The sequence below is a fragment of the Gouania willdenowi genome, chromosome 13 (genome assembly GCF_900634775.1).
Source record: "Gouania willdenowi chromosome 13, fGouWil2.1, whole genome shotgun sequence".
In the NCBI taxonomy this organism is placed as follows: Eukaryota; Metazoa; Chordata; class Actinopteri; order Blenniiformes; family Gobiesocidae; genus Gouania; species Gouania willdenowi.
The window spans coordinates 7,286,592-7,306,842 of NC_041056.1; the positions used below are offsets into that span (position 1 = coordinate 7,286,592).

A 20,251-nucleotide genomic window follows, 5' to 3' on the forward strand; every position below is an offset into this window, starting at 1 on the left:
GGAATCCTTTGTCAAATGTATTGAATATGAATGCTCTTTTTAATGAAAATCATCTGCAGGTTCATGTCAAAGACGGATTACTAATTGCTCATTTGATCTACAGCTTGTGCAGCCTTATAGACCTGAATGTAGCAGATTGTATATCAGTTTTTCCCATTTCGGCTCCATCTCGCAGAAGGTCACGGTTCATCAGTCATGACATCTAATTGGGTCTTTCAGTCTGGATCAGGAAAGGTCATAAAGCTAAGTTGAACCTAATTGGAATGTAGTAATCAAAACACCGTTATGTGCTAAGCGAATACTCTAATGTGGACATTAGCGTATTCATTAGCTTCAGAGAATGAAGAATAATTACCAAGAATGCAATTACTGGGGTGAGTGCCACTGACGGCACATTTAAAACTTGTTTCAGTAAACACACAAATATGAAACCTATTTGAGCTTAACCTCAGTCAGATCATATCTTCATTCAACTACTCCTACTGTTTCATTTAAGTGGTTTACTTTAAAATTGCAAATGCAATAACAACATGCCTTAAGGGGATCACACAAACAAAAGAACAGACGGGATAAAAGTGCATAAAGATAGCCAGGTGTTGACTAGAAAAACACTTTCTTTTTTTTTGCACTTAGAACTTACATTTACTTTCCACTCCTACATTACTGGTTTGTGATTAAATGTAGGAAAGTTTATTTGCAACAATTGAGTATTTCCTCTTAAGCAATTGAGTTACCGGTTTACTTCCAGTAATGCAGATATAAATCTACCACTGTGGTGCACTTGGTAAGCTATATGCACTAATGCGGGCTATAAAGCTATAAATCTAAAGGGATTTTTCATTTGTTACAGACCCCATATATAAAGATAAGTTCAGGCATTGACTTGTTTAGATCGTACCATGTGTGGTGTTCCACGATAATCTCAACAGATAATCTCAACACATAACACACAAACATTGTACTGATCTAAAATCGATTCCTCCAAGCCAGAAATATCTCATGATCAAGTGTGACCAAACAACATCAAAGAAGCAGAAATTTAGCGGACGTACGAGAGGAGGGATTATTGGTGGTCTTTACGCCTACTTCATTGTTCCTCATCCAGCTCGCTTCTTGATTGGTTACATTTTGTTCCACGTCACAAATCTCAGTCATGACTTGGGAGTTGTCGGCTTTTACCGTACATGTATACCCTGACCCATTTTGGAGCCCATTATTGGGACAAATTCACTAATAACACCCCTCAGACCACAGGATTTTCTTATAGGATAATATTATAAAACATAAGATAATCTGGCGTTGGCCGTCTTTGGTCAAGAAGGGCGTAAATCTGGACAAAAACAGCTGTATACCATGTTGTATGTTCACTGCAAGAATCTGGGCCAAAGTCAACTCTATCAACTGTACTATTGTTGTATTTAGATTTTTCTAATATTAAAGTATATAGAGTGTTTGAATTTAGAAGTTTGAGAAGTTTGTTTTCTAATCGGTTTGATGACTGTGTGCAGATTTATGTAACCCCATACAGCTTTTGTTTAAAATGCAATTTAGAGGATGCATATAGAAAAATTTGCCTCGGAGCAAGAGAAAGGTCCCACAGCGCAAAATCAAGTTTATGTCAGTGGGTTGAAAAATGTGTAGACAAAAATATACCCCATCTAATTTTTCACTGCTTAAAGAATGTGCATAACAGAACCTGGGAGGAGACTTCCTCCTTCTCTCCCTCCCACCTGTAAGGGCTGAAAATTAGTCCAATTTGAGAAGCATCTGCTCTGTGGGATCACTCAGAACCCGGGCAGTGACAATGGCCCTCTGAAACAAAGCTCTCTCCTTCTCTTAATTACGACCACATGTGTGGTGAGGAAAAGAGCCCCCTGCCTGCGCCACTATAGACCTGGAACACATCCAGAATCGCCCACGCAGTGACTGAGCAAGCACAGCCAGCAGCAAACATGCTCTAATTGCAAAGAACGAAGCTCACGGCTGGAGAGCATGCAGGCGAGAAGAGGGGGAGCGTTTTCCACGATCCGGTGTTCTCACTGAAGGACACCCATTTCAGGACGAGTTGAAAGTGGTCACAGCCGAGGAAAAATGACCAACTTAAAAGATGTTGCAAATGCAAAGTTTTTTTTACTGAGACTAATGGATGACTGTAAATGTCAATTTCTGAACCGTCTGAAGATCTCTCATCTTTTCAGACTGGAAATTTTGCTTAGCAGAGTGAGAAGGAAAATACAATTAACTACTTCCACCGCTTCCTTTCTACTTTTATTTGATTACAAGGCTAATGGAGCCTCTAGTTAAAATTAGGGATGTAAATCACCAGTTTCATGACGATACAATTTTGTATCTTTGGACAATGGTACAATAATAACTGGCAGTAGCTCAGTCCGTGGGCGGCAGTAGATCAGTCCGTAGAGACATGGGTTGGAAACCGGAGGGTGGCCAGTTGAAGTCCCAATGCGTACCAAAGTTGAAGTTGTTCAACTACAGAAGTTGTTCTGGTAGCTGGAGAGGTGCCAGGGCACTTCTAGAGCACTGTCGAGGTGCCCTTGAGCAAGGCACCAAACCCCAACACTGCTCTGGTGCGCTCCCTTCATGGAAGCAGCCCCACTCTGACATCTCTCCATTGATGCATGTCCACAGGCCCTGTTTGTGCATGTGTGTAATTTGGGCCTGTGTGTGTGAGAAGCATGTCCCATAAGTGTAACATAATTTCCCTTCAGGAATTAATAAAGTAATTAAAAAAATAAAATAAATTAAAAAAAAATAAAATAAAAAAAGATACCACAAAGTCTGACACGATTCGACTTTGATTCGATTCAGGGGCCTTCAATTCATTTAAATGGTTCTTTTATTACTACCAAAATAGTCCCTTTACCCACTTTACCCATTCACACACCATTGGGACAGAAGTGCCAAGGAATGCTAGTTGTCCACTGGGAGCCTTGGGATCAAACTCACAACCTCTCGATTTAGACCGACTTTGCACAATCAGTTACATTTTATATAAAGCCAAATTGTTTTGATGTTTTGACAATTATTTTTGCTGACACGTTTCAGACATTTAAAAGAGCATAGGGCAGGATTTAGAACTCCATAGTGACTCCATAGTGACACCCCGGTGGTTAGTGTAACTGCTGCCATAAGCCAAGCCACTGCGGGGGCGCGCATCAACTGTTTGTTTATCACAGAGCACAGCTGATATTGTGGATAGAGGATGGACACCACACAAACCCTGACCGGGACCTGACGGCACCAGACGGGTCGGGTTCGGACAGATATTTAGAACTGGTGTCACATAGTGTCATTTGTGCTGCAGCGTTCGTATTTTCCTGCAGCAGCTGATCCGCAATGGATGTAGAATGGAGTAGAGGACAATTTTAAAGGAATTCATCATTGAAACATTCCTTTTACTGTACAATAACATGGATTATCTTTATCTTTGATACATGGATTATGTAAATAGAACCGATGGGTCTCTTGTGTGCACTGCGCCCCACTTGTGTTTCACTTTTGCTTTATAGCCGTGCACTGATCTGATGTTGACATTAACAGTTGTTTGTTCATAAAATCGACGCTTACCACTAAAACAAATGTCATTTCTTTGAGAAAAAAAAATAATTTTTCACTGTTGGGTCCGACTCGGACGAGAAAATGTGGCCCTATCCACACTCTAACTGTGACACGGTTATTTATTTACTCTCCTTTCATTGACTGTTTATTGCAAGACCTGTGCACATTCCTCTGCATACACCTGTGCAATCAAACAGTAGTTTAGTCCACTGTGCTTGTCTCCAAGCCGTCTTTTTCTCATTCTTTTTTATCTCCGGGTTATTGGGACGGCTCTCCAGGCCGTCGTGAACGCGCACCAGCATCATTTGCCGTTGCAATCAGCGTCATTTGACTCTACGTCCACAGAACTGGGCACGAAAATCAGACTTCAAAAAAGCAGGACAAAATGAATCACACAATATTTTCCAGTCAATAGGTAGAAATATGTGTGAATTCATTCTCTTTGGTTTGGAGCACTTCAGCGCCCAATGGCATTAAAAAAACTTAAAATGAATGTTTATAAATTTTCTAAAATGCTCCTTTGAATGAATGTCATTGTTATTTCTGCAAAAAGAGAAGTTACACTGAATGTTGATCGATTGGTCAAGTTCCCATACATTTGATTGGATTGTTGCTTAACCAATCAATATTTTATCCAGATAGATGGATCGTTACACTACTAATTAAAATGTCTTCTCTTTGCTTAATGTGTCAGAGTTTTCTTCTGGGAGATAAGACCAGCTTTGTACAAATTATATTTAGACAAAATTCAATACTCCTTCGGATTGTTACTGCCTACTCTTAAATGCTCTCTCTGTTGCCTTGAAATACCTGACTTCAGACTTTTTCTGACATGGTTGGTGGAGAAAAGAGCTGCAAGAGAAACGAGGCAAGTATCGCTTCGCATCAAAGGCCTAAAGCAATAGCAGCCCTTTCCCTCTAAGGGTAGAGCAAGGGTGCCAGTTTTACTGATTTGAGACAGCCTTGGTAATGCCTCCATCACAGGAGATGTACTGCTGCCATCCTATTAAGCTTGCAAGGCTGCAGTATACACAAGGTCAAGGTGCAGATTTATGTTTCCACCTAAGCAGAATGAACAGCACAAGAGCCATCCAGAGATTTGGTGAAATGAACCTTTTCATCACATTGATTTCCTAAAGCACCTGGAAAAAAGCTTTGTCAGCCGTTGGCATTTAGACCTGATTGTGACGAATCTGCTCACGATTCGTGCGTCTAGCCTCTAGTTTCTTGGCAATACAATGTCTGAGTAATAGATAATACTTGTCTTTGGGTTATTCAAACTTTTGGACGTCTCATTCTATCAATGTGTCATTGACCCTTGTGCTGCTGCATTGTGCCAAATGTCTCCCTTAGAAAAAATCATCAGTCCAGAAAGGGATTTTCAATCCGGACCCCTTGCTAACATAAGTGTGCTCTGAGGAATGATTTGGTGGGCTGTGGTTTAATTTGTTTAAATGGTCTCCAAATGGTATTGATTTTTGTAACTTGGCATTGAGCATAAGTGCCTTTAGGAGCTTATAGTGACCTGCAGAGTAATAAACACCCTTCAGTGTCGGAAGGCAACAGTAGCAAACTGAAGTAATGGTTTGTTTGATGAATAGTCAGCAATGCGTAATTGTCAGAGGAAAAGTCATAACCCTACACCTGTTGGTCATACGTCATTATTGAGCTGTTATCCATTGTAGACTTAAAGCTGCTGGAGACAATTATTTTTCTTCCGATAAAGGCAACAAATTGAAGATTATTTGCTCAAAAAAGATATTGAAATGTTGAAATTGCCACTCCAAAATCTATTATTGTCTCTTATTGCTTCACTCATTGCATTGTGGGATGTGGAGTCCCGTAGACGGATGCATAGAAGTGTTTTTTTTTTTACTTATTCCTGAAACTTTGGTTTTGCCCCAAAAAACTCTGCCAACGTGACTCCCCAACAAGATTCTGGTCTTGCCACAGATTAAAATCTCGGTAAAACTAAGGCGTCTTTTTTTGGGCTTACACAGAATGATCTGAATTCGGACAAAATTGAATGTCTCACAAAGTGAGGTGGTATCACGGAGAATAAAGGGAATAAACTAAAACAAATATAGTGTCAAGAGAATCATTGATTTCCTTGTCTGATGAAGAAACACAAGAAATCACGGTAAGAATGAAGTAAAAATCCGTCGACAGGACTCTATAATCCCACAATGCAAAAACTCGAAACTTTTCTGATAATAGGAGAGTATTTACAAGATCATTTAACAGATATTTAAACTGTTCAATGTTTTCTGTTGTACTTTTTAATAATGTAAATCATGCACATTGAATTGCCTTTTGTATGAAATGTGCTATACAAGTAAATTTTCCCTTGCCTTGCGTACAATGGAGTACGCAAGGCAAGGGACCTTTGAGTAAGTGACCTTTGATTTTTTTTTTTTATATATATATATATATATATAAATATCTATCAGGCCTACAATATGTCTTTATCTGACAAAAGAAATACTCTCCAGCAGCTTTAAGTGTTTACGAAATTGATGTGGAATGAGTGAGGTAAGAGTGAGCTAAAAAGTATCTTTCCTCTTAGCGTTACAGCAACATTGGTCTGAACGGCTTTATATCCATTCTTTTATCAGGCTTTGATTCCTCCAGCCTGTTCTTTTACATCTTCGAAATTTTTCACACGATGTTTACTTGGACCCCACCCCCTCAGCAACACATCCATCCACCAAAGACTTGGTTGTTTTCTGCCATTGCCTCCAGGCATTTTTAAACTCTGTAGTGAGGATGTTTAACTACAAAGGACATCGGGCAGCTTTGTTTCACAGCGCTGTTGCTACAGTATGACTATCAAATGTTTGTATTAAGCCCGCTAGCACATAATAAGCTGGCTGTCTGATGGCACAGCTGGTTATTAAATTTTAATTATGGCTTGAAGTGTGTTTTTTTATCTTCACCACTCTTTTATTCTTGAATAACTGAGTCTCTAATAAGAAACTTCACAGGGACATCAATTTCATTTTTTTATTGTCAGTGTGTTTTGATGTGATAATGATCATAAAATTATATGGCCAAAGTGAAGCTGGAGAGCATTGTTTTTAATACCCATCCCATGTGTAGAACTAATGATAATTTTCACTACTTTATTACAGTTTTGAATTTTATATGCTGTTTGATTAGGCAAAGAAACGAAAAAAAACTTCATCAAAGATTATTTTCTTTGGCGCCATGTTGCAATGATAATTTGATCAGAACCAGCTGCTGCAGGGCTTTATATGTGTTAACTCTCCTATTATCCACATTTTACTATTGAGGTCAATCTGACCCCATGGGAATTTGCCTCCAAAAAAGGATTTTCAGAAACATGTTGACCAAGTTTTTGTGTCAGGCACCCACATCAGGCTAACTTTTAAATTAGTCTTCATTTATCTTGAATAGTTTTCATCCAAATCTTCTCAAATTCACTGTCAACATTAATGACCACAAGAGTATGAACCCTATTGGTTGTGGTGATGATATAACCTTTCCTGAGGCACCACCATCAGGTCAAACTTTCAGTTTGAGTTAGTGTATCTAGAAAATCTTTCATCCAAATTATTTCTAATTTGGGATCGCATTCATGACTACCACATAATGAACCACATTGATTGATGTTGGTGACCCCACTCCCCCCTTTCCTCTCATTAACATATGTATTTACTTATTTTTGTATCTTTTTTTAAACATATTTGAGGTTATTCACTATAGAATCCTCTGTCTCAGACACATTCTCCTCTACGTCACTTTCACTGTGAAAGAGCTGTTCCAAAATGAGGATATTGCAAAAAAATTAAGTAAACTATAATTTTTTGATTGATAAATATTGAATGGGGTCAAATTGATCCCAAAGATAATAGGAGGGTGAAATAAAATAATAATAGCTAGTATAGGCCTCATAGATAAATCCAAGATAATTTGCTCGGGAAAAAAGATGTAATAGTTTGAAAATGCTGCTCAAAAGTTTGTTAAGATCTATATTGAAAAAACTCTACAAGAAGAAGAATAACTTCTTGTAGTGTTGACTTTCGACAGCATGTGCAGACAAAGTAAAAATAGAAAAATATGTATATATTGTAAAAACTCGGTTTAATGACATTGTCAAAACATTTTTGCAGATTGCATTATGGGATATGGAGTCCTGTAGACGGATGCATTGAAGTGTTTTACTTCATTCTTATCATTACTAGCCTCCATAAGTTTCAGCTTGAATGTTTTTTTCAATTCTTCTTTTCATCTCTATTCTGTCTTCATTTCTTTTCAGCGCTGAGGGATCACAGAATTGAGCTGGTACGAGCCACATCGCAGGAACTCACCATTACGATCGGTGATGTCAGCCTATCAGACGAGGGCCTCTACACCTGTTCTCTGTTCACCATGCCTGTCAAGACCACCAAGGCGTTCCTCACTGTTCTAGGTAATCATTGCCCATTCACATACATAACATTATCCTCAGAAGCCATGCCTTTCTGAAATAGAGAATACGTGCACATGGTGAATAACAATAAGAGGAAAGCTGCAGAGAGCAAAATGCAGTGACCAAGTTTGAGACTTCGCTTATCATCATTTGTTTTTTGGAAAATTCTCTTCTTGGCAATTTTCCTGTCAAACAATCCTTCATGATTGTACAAGCCATGGTTTAAATCCACTACTATCAATCCCTCACTGACAGGAATGAGATTCAGACACAAAGACCTGCGCTGATTGTTTTTTCAGTAACAATGCTTCAAAAATAAATCTACTTGAATATAAAAACTTCACAAAAAAAGTGAAACAAGAATAAATGTGTCAAAATCATCTTTGTGCGCAAACTAAACGTCACGAGTCATTGTTACCAATCTGCATCCTATGTGAATGATATAGTTTGATTATAAAAGAATGAAAAATAATAATTGCACTGGACATGTTGCTCAGATTTGTTTAAATATACTGACAAAATTTGGTTTAAAAAGGTGATTCAATGAATATTTAGAATATAATTGAATAGAATAGAGTTTTTTTCCAGATGTAAAAGTTAAAAAGAATGGATAGAATGTCCGAGTCAGATGGAAAAATTAAACAAATCAGCCGAGACAGTATAACAGTAGAAAGTGCAAAACAAGGTAAGAACAGAGGTATACAGTATAAACACTATAGTATCCAACTAAGAAGTTGGATACTATAGCTCACTTCTGAGAGTCACTAATGTTGTTGTTGATGGTGTTGCACCACATACCGGTAATATTGAATATTGTGTCTGGGCTTGTATTCATGTGCACCACAGGTGTGCCAGCTCGACCTGAGATCACAGGCTTTACAAAGCCAGCCATGGAGAGGGACATAATCACTCTGACATGCAGCACATCAGGCAGCAAACCAGCCGCCAACATCCGCTGGTTCCGCAATGACAAGGAAGTGCACGGTAAGCCCTCTGCAGAGGTGCAATGTTCCTTCACCACCGCTGACTGCTCGTAGTCTCTGGGTAACATCCTTACTGTCAGCTCACTTAGCTGCTACACGCCTCTGTGCTAATGTTTATGCATTGTTCCACTGGTCTGGGTGAGCACAGCCATGATGTATATGGCTCACAGACACCAGAGCTGCTTTTCTTACATGAAAAGTCCCAGTCCCTTTAAGGCTTTCCTTTCTTACTCCTTTTTTTGTCCCTCCATCCCTTTACTTTCTTCGTTCCTTCCTCCTTTCCTTTATTTTTCCTTCCCATCCTTCCTCCCTTCTTTCCCTTATTCCTTCCTTCCTTTATTAGTCTTTTCTTCCCCTTTCAATATTCCTTTATTCATCCCTCCTTCCCTTCCTTCCTTTCTCCCTTCCTTATTTCCTTTACTTTTCTCTTCCACCATCATCCCTTCCTTCTTTCCTCCCTCCCTTCATCCCTTACTTCCTTTGGTCTTCTCTTCCTTCTTTCCTTTCTATACTTCCTTCTTTGCTTCCTACCTATCTTCCTTCCTTCCCTCTTTAGTCCTTTTTTCTGCCCTTTCTTCTCTCTTTCTATATTCCTTTCTTCCTTCCTTTTCTCCCTTTCATTATTTATTCCTGTCTTCCTTCCTCCTTTCCTTTTTTTCCTTCCTCTCTCAATTCCTTCCCTTTCTGCTTTTCTCCCTTCCTCATTTCCTTTATTTTTCTCTTCTTCCATCATCCCATCATTCCTTCTTTTCTTTCCTTCCTTTTTTCTTCCCTCCATAATCCCTTCCATCCTTCCTTTAGTCTTCCCTTCCTTCCTCCTTTCCTTTCTATATTATTTCCTTACTTCCTTCTTTGCTTCCCACCATCCTTCCTTCCTTAATCCTTTATTCTGCCCTTTCTTCCACCTTTCTATAATTCCGCCTTCAGTCTTTTCTTCTATATTCCTTTCTTTCTTCCTTTAGTTCTGTTTTCCCTTTCATTATTCCTTCCTTCCTTCTTCCCTTCCTCCCTTTGTTTTTCCATTTCTGCCTTATTCCTTCCTTCACTCCATTCTTCCCTATGCTTTTTTCCCTTTCTTAATTCTTTTCTTCCATAATTTCTGCTGAAGCAAAGATTGTTTAAAACTCCTTTAACAAAAAGCAATAAATAAGTGGTTAAATGCACAGGAGAGTAAAGTAAGAGAGGCTAGTATTACTACTATTACTCAGACTGAGAGAAGCGCCAACAGAAACAATGTATTCAACAGCAGATGGTCTACTGCAAATGTTTGATGATCACAAAAAACAGCAGTAGCCATTTTTTTATTTATTTTTTTATTCTCTACTTCTTCAGATGTTTCACAGCGTGTCTTACAAGCTTTCACTTTCTTCAACATCTTCCTCCAAACCAACAAAAACTCTGTGCTTTCCTAAAAACAAAAAAGTTGATATCACTAAAAAAAAGTGAAACAAAAAAAGACAAAAACATTCAAATATAGTAAAGGAATGTTTTTCCTCTGTCTGAGGGGCAAACGCAGCACTGCACAGAACTCTTTCAAGTGTTGTAGCCTGCTGGGGAGGCTCAGTATGACAGTTGCTCTTTATTGAAGATTTGCACCAGAGAGCTTTTTCTTGGTGGGTCTGTCTGTGTCTGCCCAACATGGCATGATGATTGATGGGAAGAGGGGTCGGGATATGAAGTTTTCTTGTTGAAATGACATCCACGTATAGCTTCCCTGAAAGGCCAGTGGAAGGCAGGCACACGCACACAGCTTCACAAGCACACACGCTGTCCATCTCCAGAGGCTCTGAGATCATCTCTTTGGCCATTTATGTTTGGAAAGCCATTTTATGAGTGAAATCTGTAAAAAGGCCACAATAGATGTTTACGTGAAATGTATTTTGTGTTCATTTATGATGCAACATAATTTGGTACACGTCTGCACTAGTTGTTCTAATCACATGTGCCAAACTCATGGCCCGGTGGCCAAATCCGCCCTTTAAGAGTATCCAATTCGGCACACAGCAGAAAGCACAAAAGTCAGCAAAACTGTGAATTATTGTGCAAATTACATTAATTTAGTCGTAGATATCTCAGCTAGATATCTCCAAATTAACAGATGTGTAAAGAGTACTAATATATCCTACTCAAGTAGAAGTACTGTTACTTGATTGAAATTGTACTCAAGTACAAGTACAAGTAAGTCTTACATAAAACACTGAAGTACAAGTATTATTTTTGGTAATAATTATTGCCAGGCTTCCCTTGCATACTGTAAACATCTCATGTATAAACTTAAGAAGGAAGAGACGAGATCTTGCACAACTGGAACTTAATTTATTTTATAAAAAGACATCTGTATAAAATAAAAGATTTCTCAAAATGTGCAATTATTTTTTAAATAAAATAACACCAATTAATTCAATTCAAAATGCGTATAAGCTAAATATAGCTAGATTTAAGAACTCTAAAACTGAGAAAATAACCAGCATTTAATGCTGTTTTGGCGCCCTGCATTACGTTTAATCTGGTTACGATGTGATGCATTTGATTGTTGTTTGGTCATTTCATTTTTTTGTAGTTTCACAATGTCCGTTGATCGTTTTAAAACAAAAAATAATATTTTATTCAGTAAGGGTTGAGTGTAGAAATGTAACTAATTACTTTATTTCTTTTAAAACGTACTTAAAGGCACACTGTTTTAAATGATTCCTCAGGCCAATATACAGCGCTTGATAGTATCATTGCTCCAAGCGGGGCTGCCCTCTTGAAATACCGCCCATGTAAGTTTGGAGAGACGGACCGTGTTTGGCCAGGTAATGTGACCTGGAAAATGCCTGAGAACGTATCACTTTACGGCAGTCATGTGACCACAGATTCGGATATACTCATTGGGCTGAGGCTTTTTCTAGTATTTTTCCACCTGTTCGACTCCTGGTCATGGCCGAGGCAAGCAAAACATTTAAAACTGCTTCTGAGGAGGCTAAAAAGACACTGCGCCAGGTCGCCCGTCCCCCATCCGCCTCGTCCCCCGGCGAAGGGCGTTAACGACCGTAGGGAGGCCAGGGAGTAGGTGGGCCGAGCGCCGGAGAGAAGAGAGCGGCGGTGGCAGCTCCTCCTTCAGCCACGGCGCAAGCCCAGCCCCGCTTCTCACCCGAGCCCGACCTATCCAGCCCTTAGAGCCAATCCTTATCCCAAAGTTACAGGTGAACTACTGTCTGTATACACAATCAAAAGACAAGGGAGGCTGGCCCGACTGACTGTTTGTTGACTTTTGCGACAGTGCTGTAGCGTATGTGGCCACTAGGGGCGTTTAACGTAAAAATTACAGGTCTAGCGCCCCTAGTGGCCAAAAGTTACACAGTGTGTCTTTAACTACAAGTAAAATTACTGATTTAAAAATATACTCAAAAAAGTACAAATATCCATATAAGCGATTCAATTACAGTAATGTTAGTACTTGTAATCTATTACTTTTACCTCTGCAAATGAATACACAAAATCAATGCAACTCAATAATATTAGTCAGGCTCATATTTTCCCCATGCTTATATCACATGATGGCAGTCATTAATATCAAATTGTTAAATGTTTCCTACATCCTGTGATGTTCTTCAAATTATTCCACAAAATTTCCCCACGTTTTATAAGTTAGGACTGATATCTGTTCTATTACTTTGATATTATCAGTGCCGTACATATTTTATGATTTATTTATACATGGAAGTGCAAACCAGAGCACAATAAGGATTAAATTAGTAATTTTTCCGGCCCACTTAAAATAAACTGCTCCGTATTTGGCCCCTGAACTAAAAATGAGTTTTATACCCCTGTTCATCCATTAAAATGACCAAACTTGACTTCAACAGAGGAGTAATATAAAGAAAAACTGAGGATTTCTTGACATTTTGACTTGGAGGAAATTGCATTTGGTGTTTAAAAAAACATGCATTTACCCAGTAAGGTTCAAACCAGGTTTTATTAGTTTTGCGTACATATGGATTTATTAAGATATGAGGACAAATAGACCTGGTGTAATGCATCGACAGATACAGAACACAGCAGTGACTCGAGGGCTTGACTGAAATTGTCATTTCCATGTCAAAGTGTCAGAGAAGGAGAATGTCAATCAGTGCATGGCATCTGGATCTTTTTTTTTTTGTAGCTGGGTTTAAAGCCTTCTTTAGTGAGTTTTGCGCTGGGAGCTGAATGTTATTCCATTGGTTCTTCTGTGGAAGATCATTGCCGCCAGTGTCTGCTGTCAGTCAAATCTATCCCCACTGGGGGTTTGGGTGAGGGGACACCAGTCTTTAAAGCTCCAAGACAAACTGCAGGTGTAATGGCAGAAACATGTCATATTTATTTTTCAACAATTTGCATTAGACGAAGCACAGCACCAAACTGTCACTGTGTAATTTGTTTACAGACTATAGAGCCATGTAAATTACTTGTGTTGCTGAATGACAGCCAGGCTTCAAATTGTAATCTAGTGAGAGAGGAGGGGGGGAAATAAATCTACCAACTGTCACTCTGTGCATACATAAAGTACCCTATATTTTCTTTTCACTGCAACACAAAGGCATGCTTAAACTTTATATTTAGTATGAGGTATTCATATTTAAATCCACAGAAACTTTGTCTCATCTTGATAACAATACAGGGAGTAATGAGATATTTCCAAAATGTTACAGATGTTTAACCCCAGTGGTGCATGACTACCTGCATCGCTTCCGTCCCCTAAAGTATTTCTCTGCGTTGCCACTGAAGCACGAACTGTAAAATGTGCAAAGCATAAACATTCATGTCAGTCATAACCTATTGACACACACTGAGACGGAATTTAAAACCAGCAGCGTCTGGCTGATTATTGTTTGCACAACATTCCAACTCATAAGCAGAGAGACGCCATCTGTTTACTAAGATTCACTGAAATTGTCACCGAAATCAGGATTTCATGTCCGGAGACTCAACGATGCATTATCATGATTTCTGTTATTATTATTATCACCAGCAGCATAATATGTCGTAGGACATATATGGTCAACTGGTGGCTTGGGGGCTATAATTTTGGGCAGCCCCCAAAGTAAATGCACAAAATGAATTACAGAAAAATATACAAAGGACAACAAAAATACACAAAATGATTCCAAAAATCCCACAAAATCACGGAATACACAAAAAATAGCAGAAATACATATAAATAGCGCCAAAAAAAAAACACAAAATGGCTCCTCCCCAAAATAAATATACAAACAAACAAAAATGCACAAAATGACAGAATACACAAAAAAGCCAAAAAAAAAACAAAATCACACAAAATAACAGAGGCCATACCAGCCTGTCATTGCCCGATCCCGTTAGATCTCGGAAGCTAAGCACGTCTGGGCCTGGGTAGTAGTTGGATGGGAGACCACTGAGAATTCCAGGTGCCACAGTGGGGTGGCAGTCACCCCAGTGGTATCTGTCATTGTGTACTTGGGCAAGGCACTTCACCTACATTGCCTAGTATGAATGTAGTGTGTGAGTGAGTGTTGGTGGTGGTCGGAGGGGCCGATGGCGCACTATGGCAGCCTCGCTTCCGTCAGTCTGCCCCAGGGCAGCTGTGGCTACAATAGTAGCTTACCACCACTAAGTGTGGAGTGAAAGAATAATGCCTTAATTCTGTAAAGCGACTTTGAGTGTCTATGATAAAGCGCTATATAAAACTGATTATTATTATTATTATTAAAACACACAAAAAAATACTTCAGGAATACACAAAAATAGCCAAAAAAACACACGAAATTACCCCCCCCCCCCCCCCCCGCATTATTGTTATTATTATTAAAACACACAAAAAAGACAACAAAAATACACAAAATGACTCCAAAAAACACAAGACGACTATGAATAAATACCAGAAGAATGTACTAAATGACAAAAGAAATAAATAGATACACTGAAATCACACCCAAACCAAAATGGCAATAAAAACACAAAATGACTCATAGCACATGAAGAAAAACACACTAACTCTTTATTTCATGTATGAATGCTCAGATTGGCTATGTTAACTAAAATTTAAAGAGTTGGACAAGAATCAATCAACAACACTACTTCATACCCAAATATATTTGTTTTCAGCAGAAAAGAAGTAGTTTTTTGGTTTAGCTACTCAATGTCTCAGGTTTAGAGTATATATATATATATATATTATTATTATTATGATTATTTTTATCTACTGTATATTCCAAACATTGGCATAGATGTTGCTGATGCACTAGTGTGTGCTGCAGACTCTGTGGCAACGACTTTTATGGCAAGAGGAGAAAAATATTCTGTGACTGTTGAACACGTTGTAATTGGTCCTTTTTTACTGTGTAAAAGTGTAAAAATAAGTACCCAATGTGCTCGACATGTCCTCAAGAAAAGTTCCACCTTCACATTACTTCCTAATATCTCAGTAAATCCATTCAAATCAGACATAGTGAAACATAACGAGTGCACCAAACGGAACCTCTATAGTGTGGTTGATATCATGTCCTTGATTTTCCATTAGGGAAACTCAGCAAGTGACTCCAGGTTACAGGATTTTTTTTGGATAGTCAGAGGAATCCACATGCAAGATAAGCATATTCTAAATTCCCTTCAGAATGCCCACTGCCAGGAACTCTTTCAGCAAAGAGGCAGCATCGCTAACCTAACATTGACTTGTTTAAATATGTCTTTTGATATCGTGAGGAGGGCTGTCATGATATACATATGTCTTTAATGTACAATAGAGTTGTTGCTGTCAGTGTCAGTTTGGAACTGAAGAAGCCTCTGAATTAACATTTAGGGAAATCTCCAAACAGGTGAGACACAATAGTCAGTGTCGGCGTCAGCTGGGGGGGCACTGCCCGCAAATGCCCCCCCCCCAGCTGACCTACTGTGCCCCTCCACTCTTCCCACTACAGGGGGAGCTTTATTAATCAAAGATATCTGATTGGCTATCGCAACTGACTGTGTTCATTCACTGACAGTGGACATTTGTGCTATTGAACGTACCCTAGAGCTGTTGTTAGGATCAGCCAATAGAATGTGTATATGTCTATGGCCTGCTCTGTTGATTCACGTGACGTCACTCACATTGCTGCTTCGCGACAAAGCGAGAGCGCAAAATTCAGATGGAGGGCAGGAAGTGAAGCTTGAGAATCTGCCATCTGAAATAATCAAAATGGCCATGTTTTGTAGCGTTTACGGCTGCTCCAGTCGATCTAACCGAGAAAAAGAAAATAGATTTATAGAGTACCGAAGATTGTCGTTCACAAGGGTGAGAAATGTAAAAAGCTCAGAGAACAACGCCGTAAAAAGTGGATTTTAAACCTATGTCTGCGGTCGGGAGGAGCAGAGTCTGCTGATGCCCGTGTTTGTAGCGACCACTTGGTCAGAGGTATGTTAGCGAGCTAACTTTGTTTTTGTGGTCGTGTTTATTTAGGTTGTCGTTAAATGCTCATTTACTATTGTTTACCTTCTTTCTTTCACCCCTGCTGCACACTGTGCACATAAAGCTGAACACCCTAATGCAAAGTATTATTCAGTAGTAGTATAAATGTTTGTGACAAACAAACCTCATGTATCCCTGACTGTCAGACTAACATCGTCGTTAAGATGTTTAGCATGTTTGTTTACATTATAGCTGTTACTGCTGAGGAGGTTTGGATCCACCCGCTCACAAAAAACTTATATGCCTCCATACGTTATGCTGCTTGGTGTAGTAGGATCATGTTTAAATGTTGAATTGTGTTTTATTTATCTATTTTAAATTTTGGTGTGCGGGGGTGAATTTGTGCTCCCCGCAGTTTTCTTAATGCCCCCCCATTTAATACCGCCTGGCTCCGACTCTGCCAATAGTTTATGGAATATTCAGTTACATGTATTCGGATGTGAAATTAATGGATTACAAGCAGAGTTGGGATCAATTACATTTTTCAGTTACAATTACGTTTTCAATTACCCACGTTTAATTACAATTGAATTATGATTACAATTACTAGCATTTTTTCCAATTACAATTAAATTACAATTTTAACACCCAAAAGTCTATTACAATTTTTTCAACTACTAAAGTTCAATTACAATGAATCACAATTACTGAGCCTGAAATGAATAATCTAATAAAAGTTAACCTTCATCTTGTGTTAGCTTTCTGTTAGCGTCTTTAATGATAATGGGTAATAAATAAGCTGTAAAATACACAAAAAACGTCGAGCATCTGAAGCTTTTTTGTGCCCACGATTTATTTATTTTTTAAAAGATAAAATATGGGAAAGCTTGATAAGAAATATTTTAATAATTGCTAACTATATGTGTAGAACTGTACATAGAACTGTAACATAGTTCTCCAGTTTAGCGTTGAATTATAATTGACCATTTTTATATCATTGTCATTAAAAAGTTTTTTTTTTTTTTTTTTTAAAGCAATTTGTTACATTTCTACTATTACTGATTACTGATGAAATTATTATTTGTTGTGATTATTTTTTTGATTTCCTTTTCATGGCACATTGAACATATTTCATAATTAATCCATCATGTTATGTTATGTTTATTTTAAAAAATTAATTGTACATCTTGACAAACCTTTTATTTTATACAAATGCCTTTGTGGAAAATAAATTAATTTCTAATTGTGTAATATTTGGTCTCTTCCTTTTTAAGTTTATATATGAGATTTACTGTATGCAAGGGAACTGTGGCAAAATGTATCACCAAAAATAAATGTGTGGGGCTGAAAGTAACTAGTCATTTTTACTTTGAATACCATTTAATTCAGCTACTTTTTACTTGTACTTCAATATTTTATATATGACTTATTTGTACTTGTACTTGAGTACAATTACTATCAAGTAACAGTACTTCTACTTGAATATGATATATCAGTACTTGTTACACCTCTGCACGTGTTGTTATGAACTAAACTTTATACTTCAGTTGCAAAGGCATCATGAATTGGTGAAGAAAAACTATAAACTATGATGTGCAAAAACTTTTCTTTTTTTTTATTTATCAAAGTCAGAAAAGAACCATCTTGAAATTACATGGTTATAATTATACCTCGGGTATTTTGATAAGGGTTTTTTTGTTTTGGATTTTTTTTTCTCAAAATAATAAAATTCTTAATGATGCAGGCATGTCAGCAAATAAAAAGAAGAACTAAGCAATTTTCTCCGATGATCGGTCATAAAACTAACAATTAGGTGCTTTTTACACACCCTTACCTGCAGCAATAATAATGAGATGAACAGCCAAAAAAATACATATAAAAACCTGGAGCCACAATTTGTTTTCCAGCCCTTGTGAATGTACGGATATGCTGAATAAACTGCCCCTTGCTAGCAGACAGAGAGAAGATTACATGCTGTGTGGATGTCAGGGGGAAAGAACAGGAACATCTACAAAAATAGTCCTTTTGAGGCCATTGCCAGGTAATGTGTTGTTCAGATCTGATTGCCTTATACAGCTGTTTCCAGTGAAAAATGGGGAGACCACACAAAGTGCCAGAAGGACAATGTCACAAAGCAAAAAAAAAGGAAGATGTAGACAAAAACAACCAACACTGGCCAGTGAAGGCAGAAGAAGACAGGTGGGATGCTTAGTTGACAATGTTGTATCAACACTCAGAGGTTTTTATTTAGGAACCTCTGCTTCTAACTCCCATGCAATAAACGTCATGTCTAGGATTGAGAAAATGGAGAAAAAAAACACTTGAGGAAACCTGAGTGAATCATTATTCATCTCATCCAAGAAGAAAGATGTCCATAAATCCAGAAATAATTCCAGATAGTTATTTTTGTATTATATGTTAAGCTTTAATTTATCCACACAACTTTTTTTTCAGGAAATTAACTTTGATCTCCTGACATGTTTCGACTGTCAACTGCCAATTTTCTTCAGGGGCATCTGCTGATCGCTTTGATGTGCCCATGACTTCTGTGTAATAATTCCAGAAAGTTATTTTTGTCTTTTTTTTGAATAATATGTTAGGGTTTCATTTATTTACACAATTTTTTTCTCAGGAAATGTACTTTGATCTCCTAACATGTTTAGATTGTCAACTGCCAGTCTTCTTCAGGGGCATCTGCTGATCACTTTGATGTCTCCTTGACTTCCACGTAATAATTCCAGAAAATAATTTTTGTCTTCTTTTTGAATAATACTTTAAGGTTTCATTTATTCACACAACGTTTTTCTCAGGAAATTTACTTTGATCTCCTGACATGTTTAGATTGTCAACTGCCAGTCTTCTTCTGAGGCATCTGCTGAACGCTTTGGATGTTCATATTACTGATAGTTTAACCACATAATTACGAGAAACAAGGCTATGGTTATCTAGCTTTTTGGAACACACCCTTTTTGTGTTTGCTCTGACCTATTCAGCATGAGTCAGATGGGATAAGTCCCCTAGCAACCTAAATAGGATAAGCAGATAAGGAAGATGGATGCATGTATAAACTAAAGCTATAACTAAAGGATCCTGGGGGGTTTTTTTTTGGTAGAAATGAGAGACAGAAAACAGGAAAGTGTGACTAAAGTTATGGAAATCCACCCTGATCTGCAGGGGGAGAGTTTGCCTGTTTGTGTTGACTGGGATGTTTGAGAGACGGTCCAGGAGGAGCAAACATGCCCAACCAACCGAGTCAATGCTCGTATTGCTCTCCCTTCACTGTTCACTCTACTTTGACTTGACTTTCAAAGGCCAAGGATTCGCTCCCTCAAAGGAGATGCACTGAAAAACAACAACATCCCTGCAGCTGTCTGTTTCGGGGAAAGAAACATCTTGAAATACAAAAAAAAAAAGGAAAAAAAGTGCATATTTCTCATACTTGTGACATTTATGGACCGATTTTGCCTATTTTGCTGACTAAATAATTTTACTATGGAGAAAAAACACTCTAGCAGAAGAGCTACCACTACTGTGCTATTTCAAAATCACTCATGGTCTGTCCTCTCCTCCATTTAATCAATTGGTAAATATTAGAAATGTCATTCAGTGTAACACAAGGGGTGCAGTTAGAGGAGACTGCACAATCCCAATAAGAAAGAGTGCATTTGGACAGTTGTCCTTCGCATTTCAAGCTGGAATGTATTGCCTGTAAATATTTGGGACACTCAGGTACGTCTCACCCGTGGGGGATGCGGGGGATGCGACACCCGTACTTTCATAAAAACAAAAATTAATCCCCCTCACTTTTTACAGAGCGATTCATTGTTATATTAGTCCAGTTAGATTGATTGAATGGTGATCAAGCTAATCACAGCC

The 20,251-nt window shown here is 38.2% G+C and overlaps 1 protein-coding gene and 1 pseudogene across 3 annotated transcripts in view; both read left to right on the forward strand.

The window, feature by feature from the left end:
* Positions 1 to 20,251, forward strand: part of cadm2b (cell adhesion molecule 2b) — a 223,326-nt gene that overhangs the window by 190,051 nt on the left and 13,024 nt on the right. For all 3 annotated transcript variants that reach the window (XM_028464139.1, XM_028464140.1, XM_028464141.1), the window contains 2 exons: positions 7,856 to 8,008; positions 8,855 to 8,992. In XM_028464139.1, the coding sequence (XP_028319940.1) occupies positions 7,856 to 8,008; positions 8,855 to 8,992 (291 nt within the window). The remainder of the gene's footprint in view (positions 1 to 7,855; positions 8,009 to 8,854; positions 8,993 to 20,251) is intronic.
* LOC114475112 (uncharacterized) lies at positions 14,291 to 14,408 on the forward strand (annotated as a pseudogene).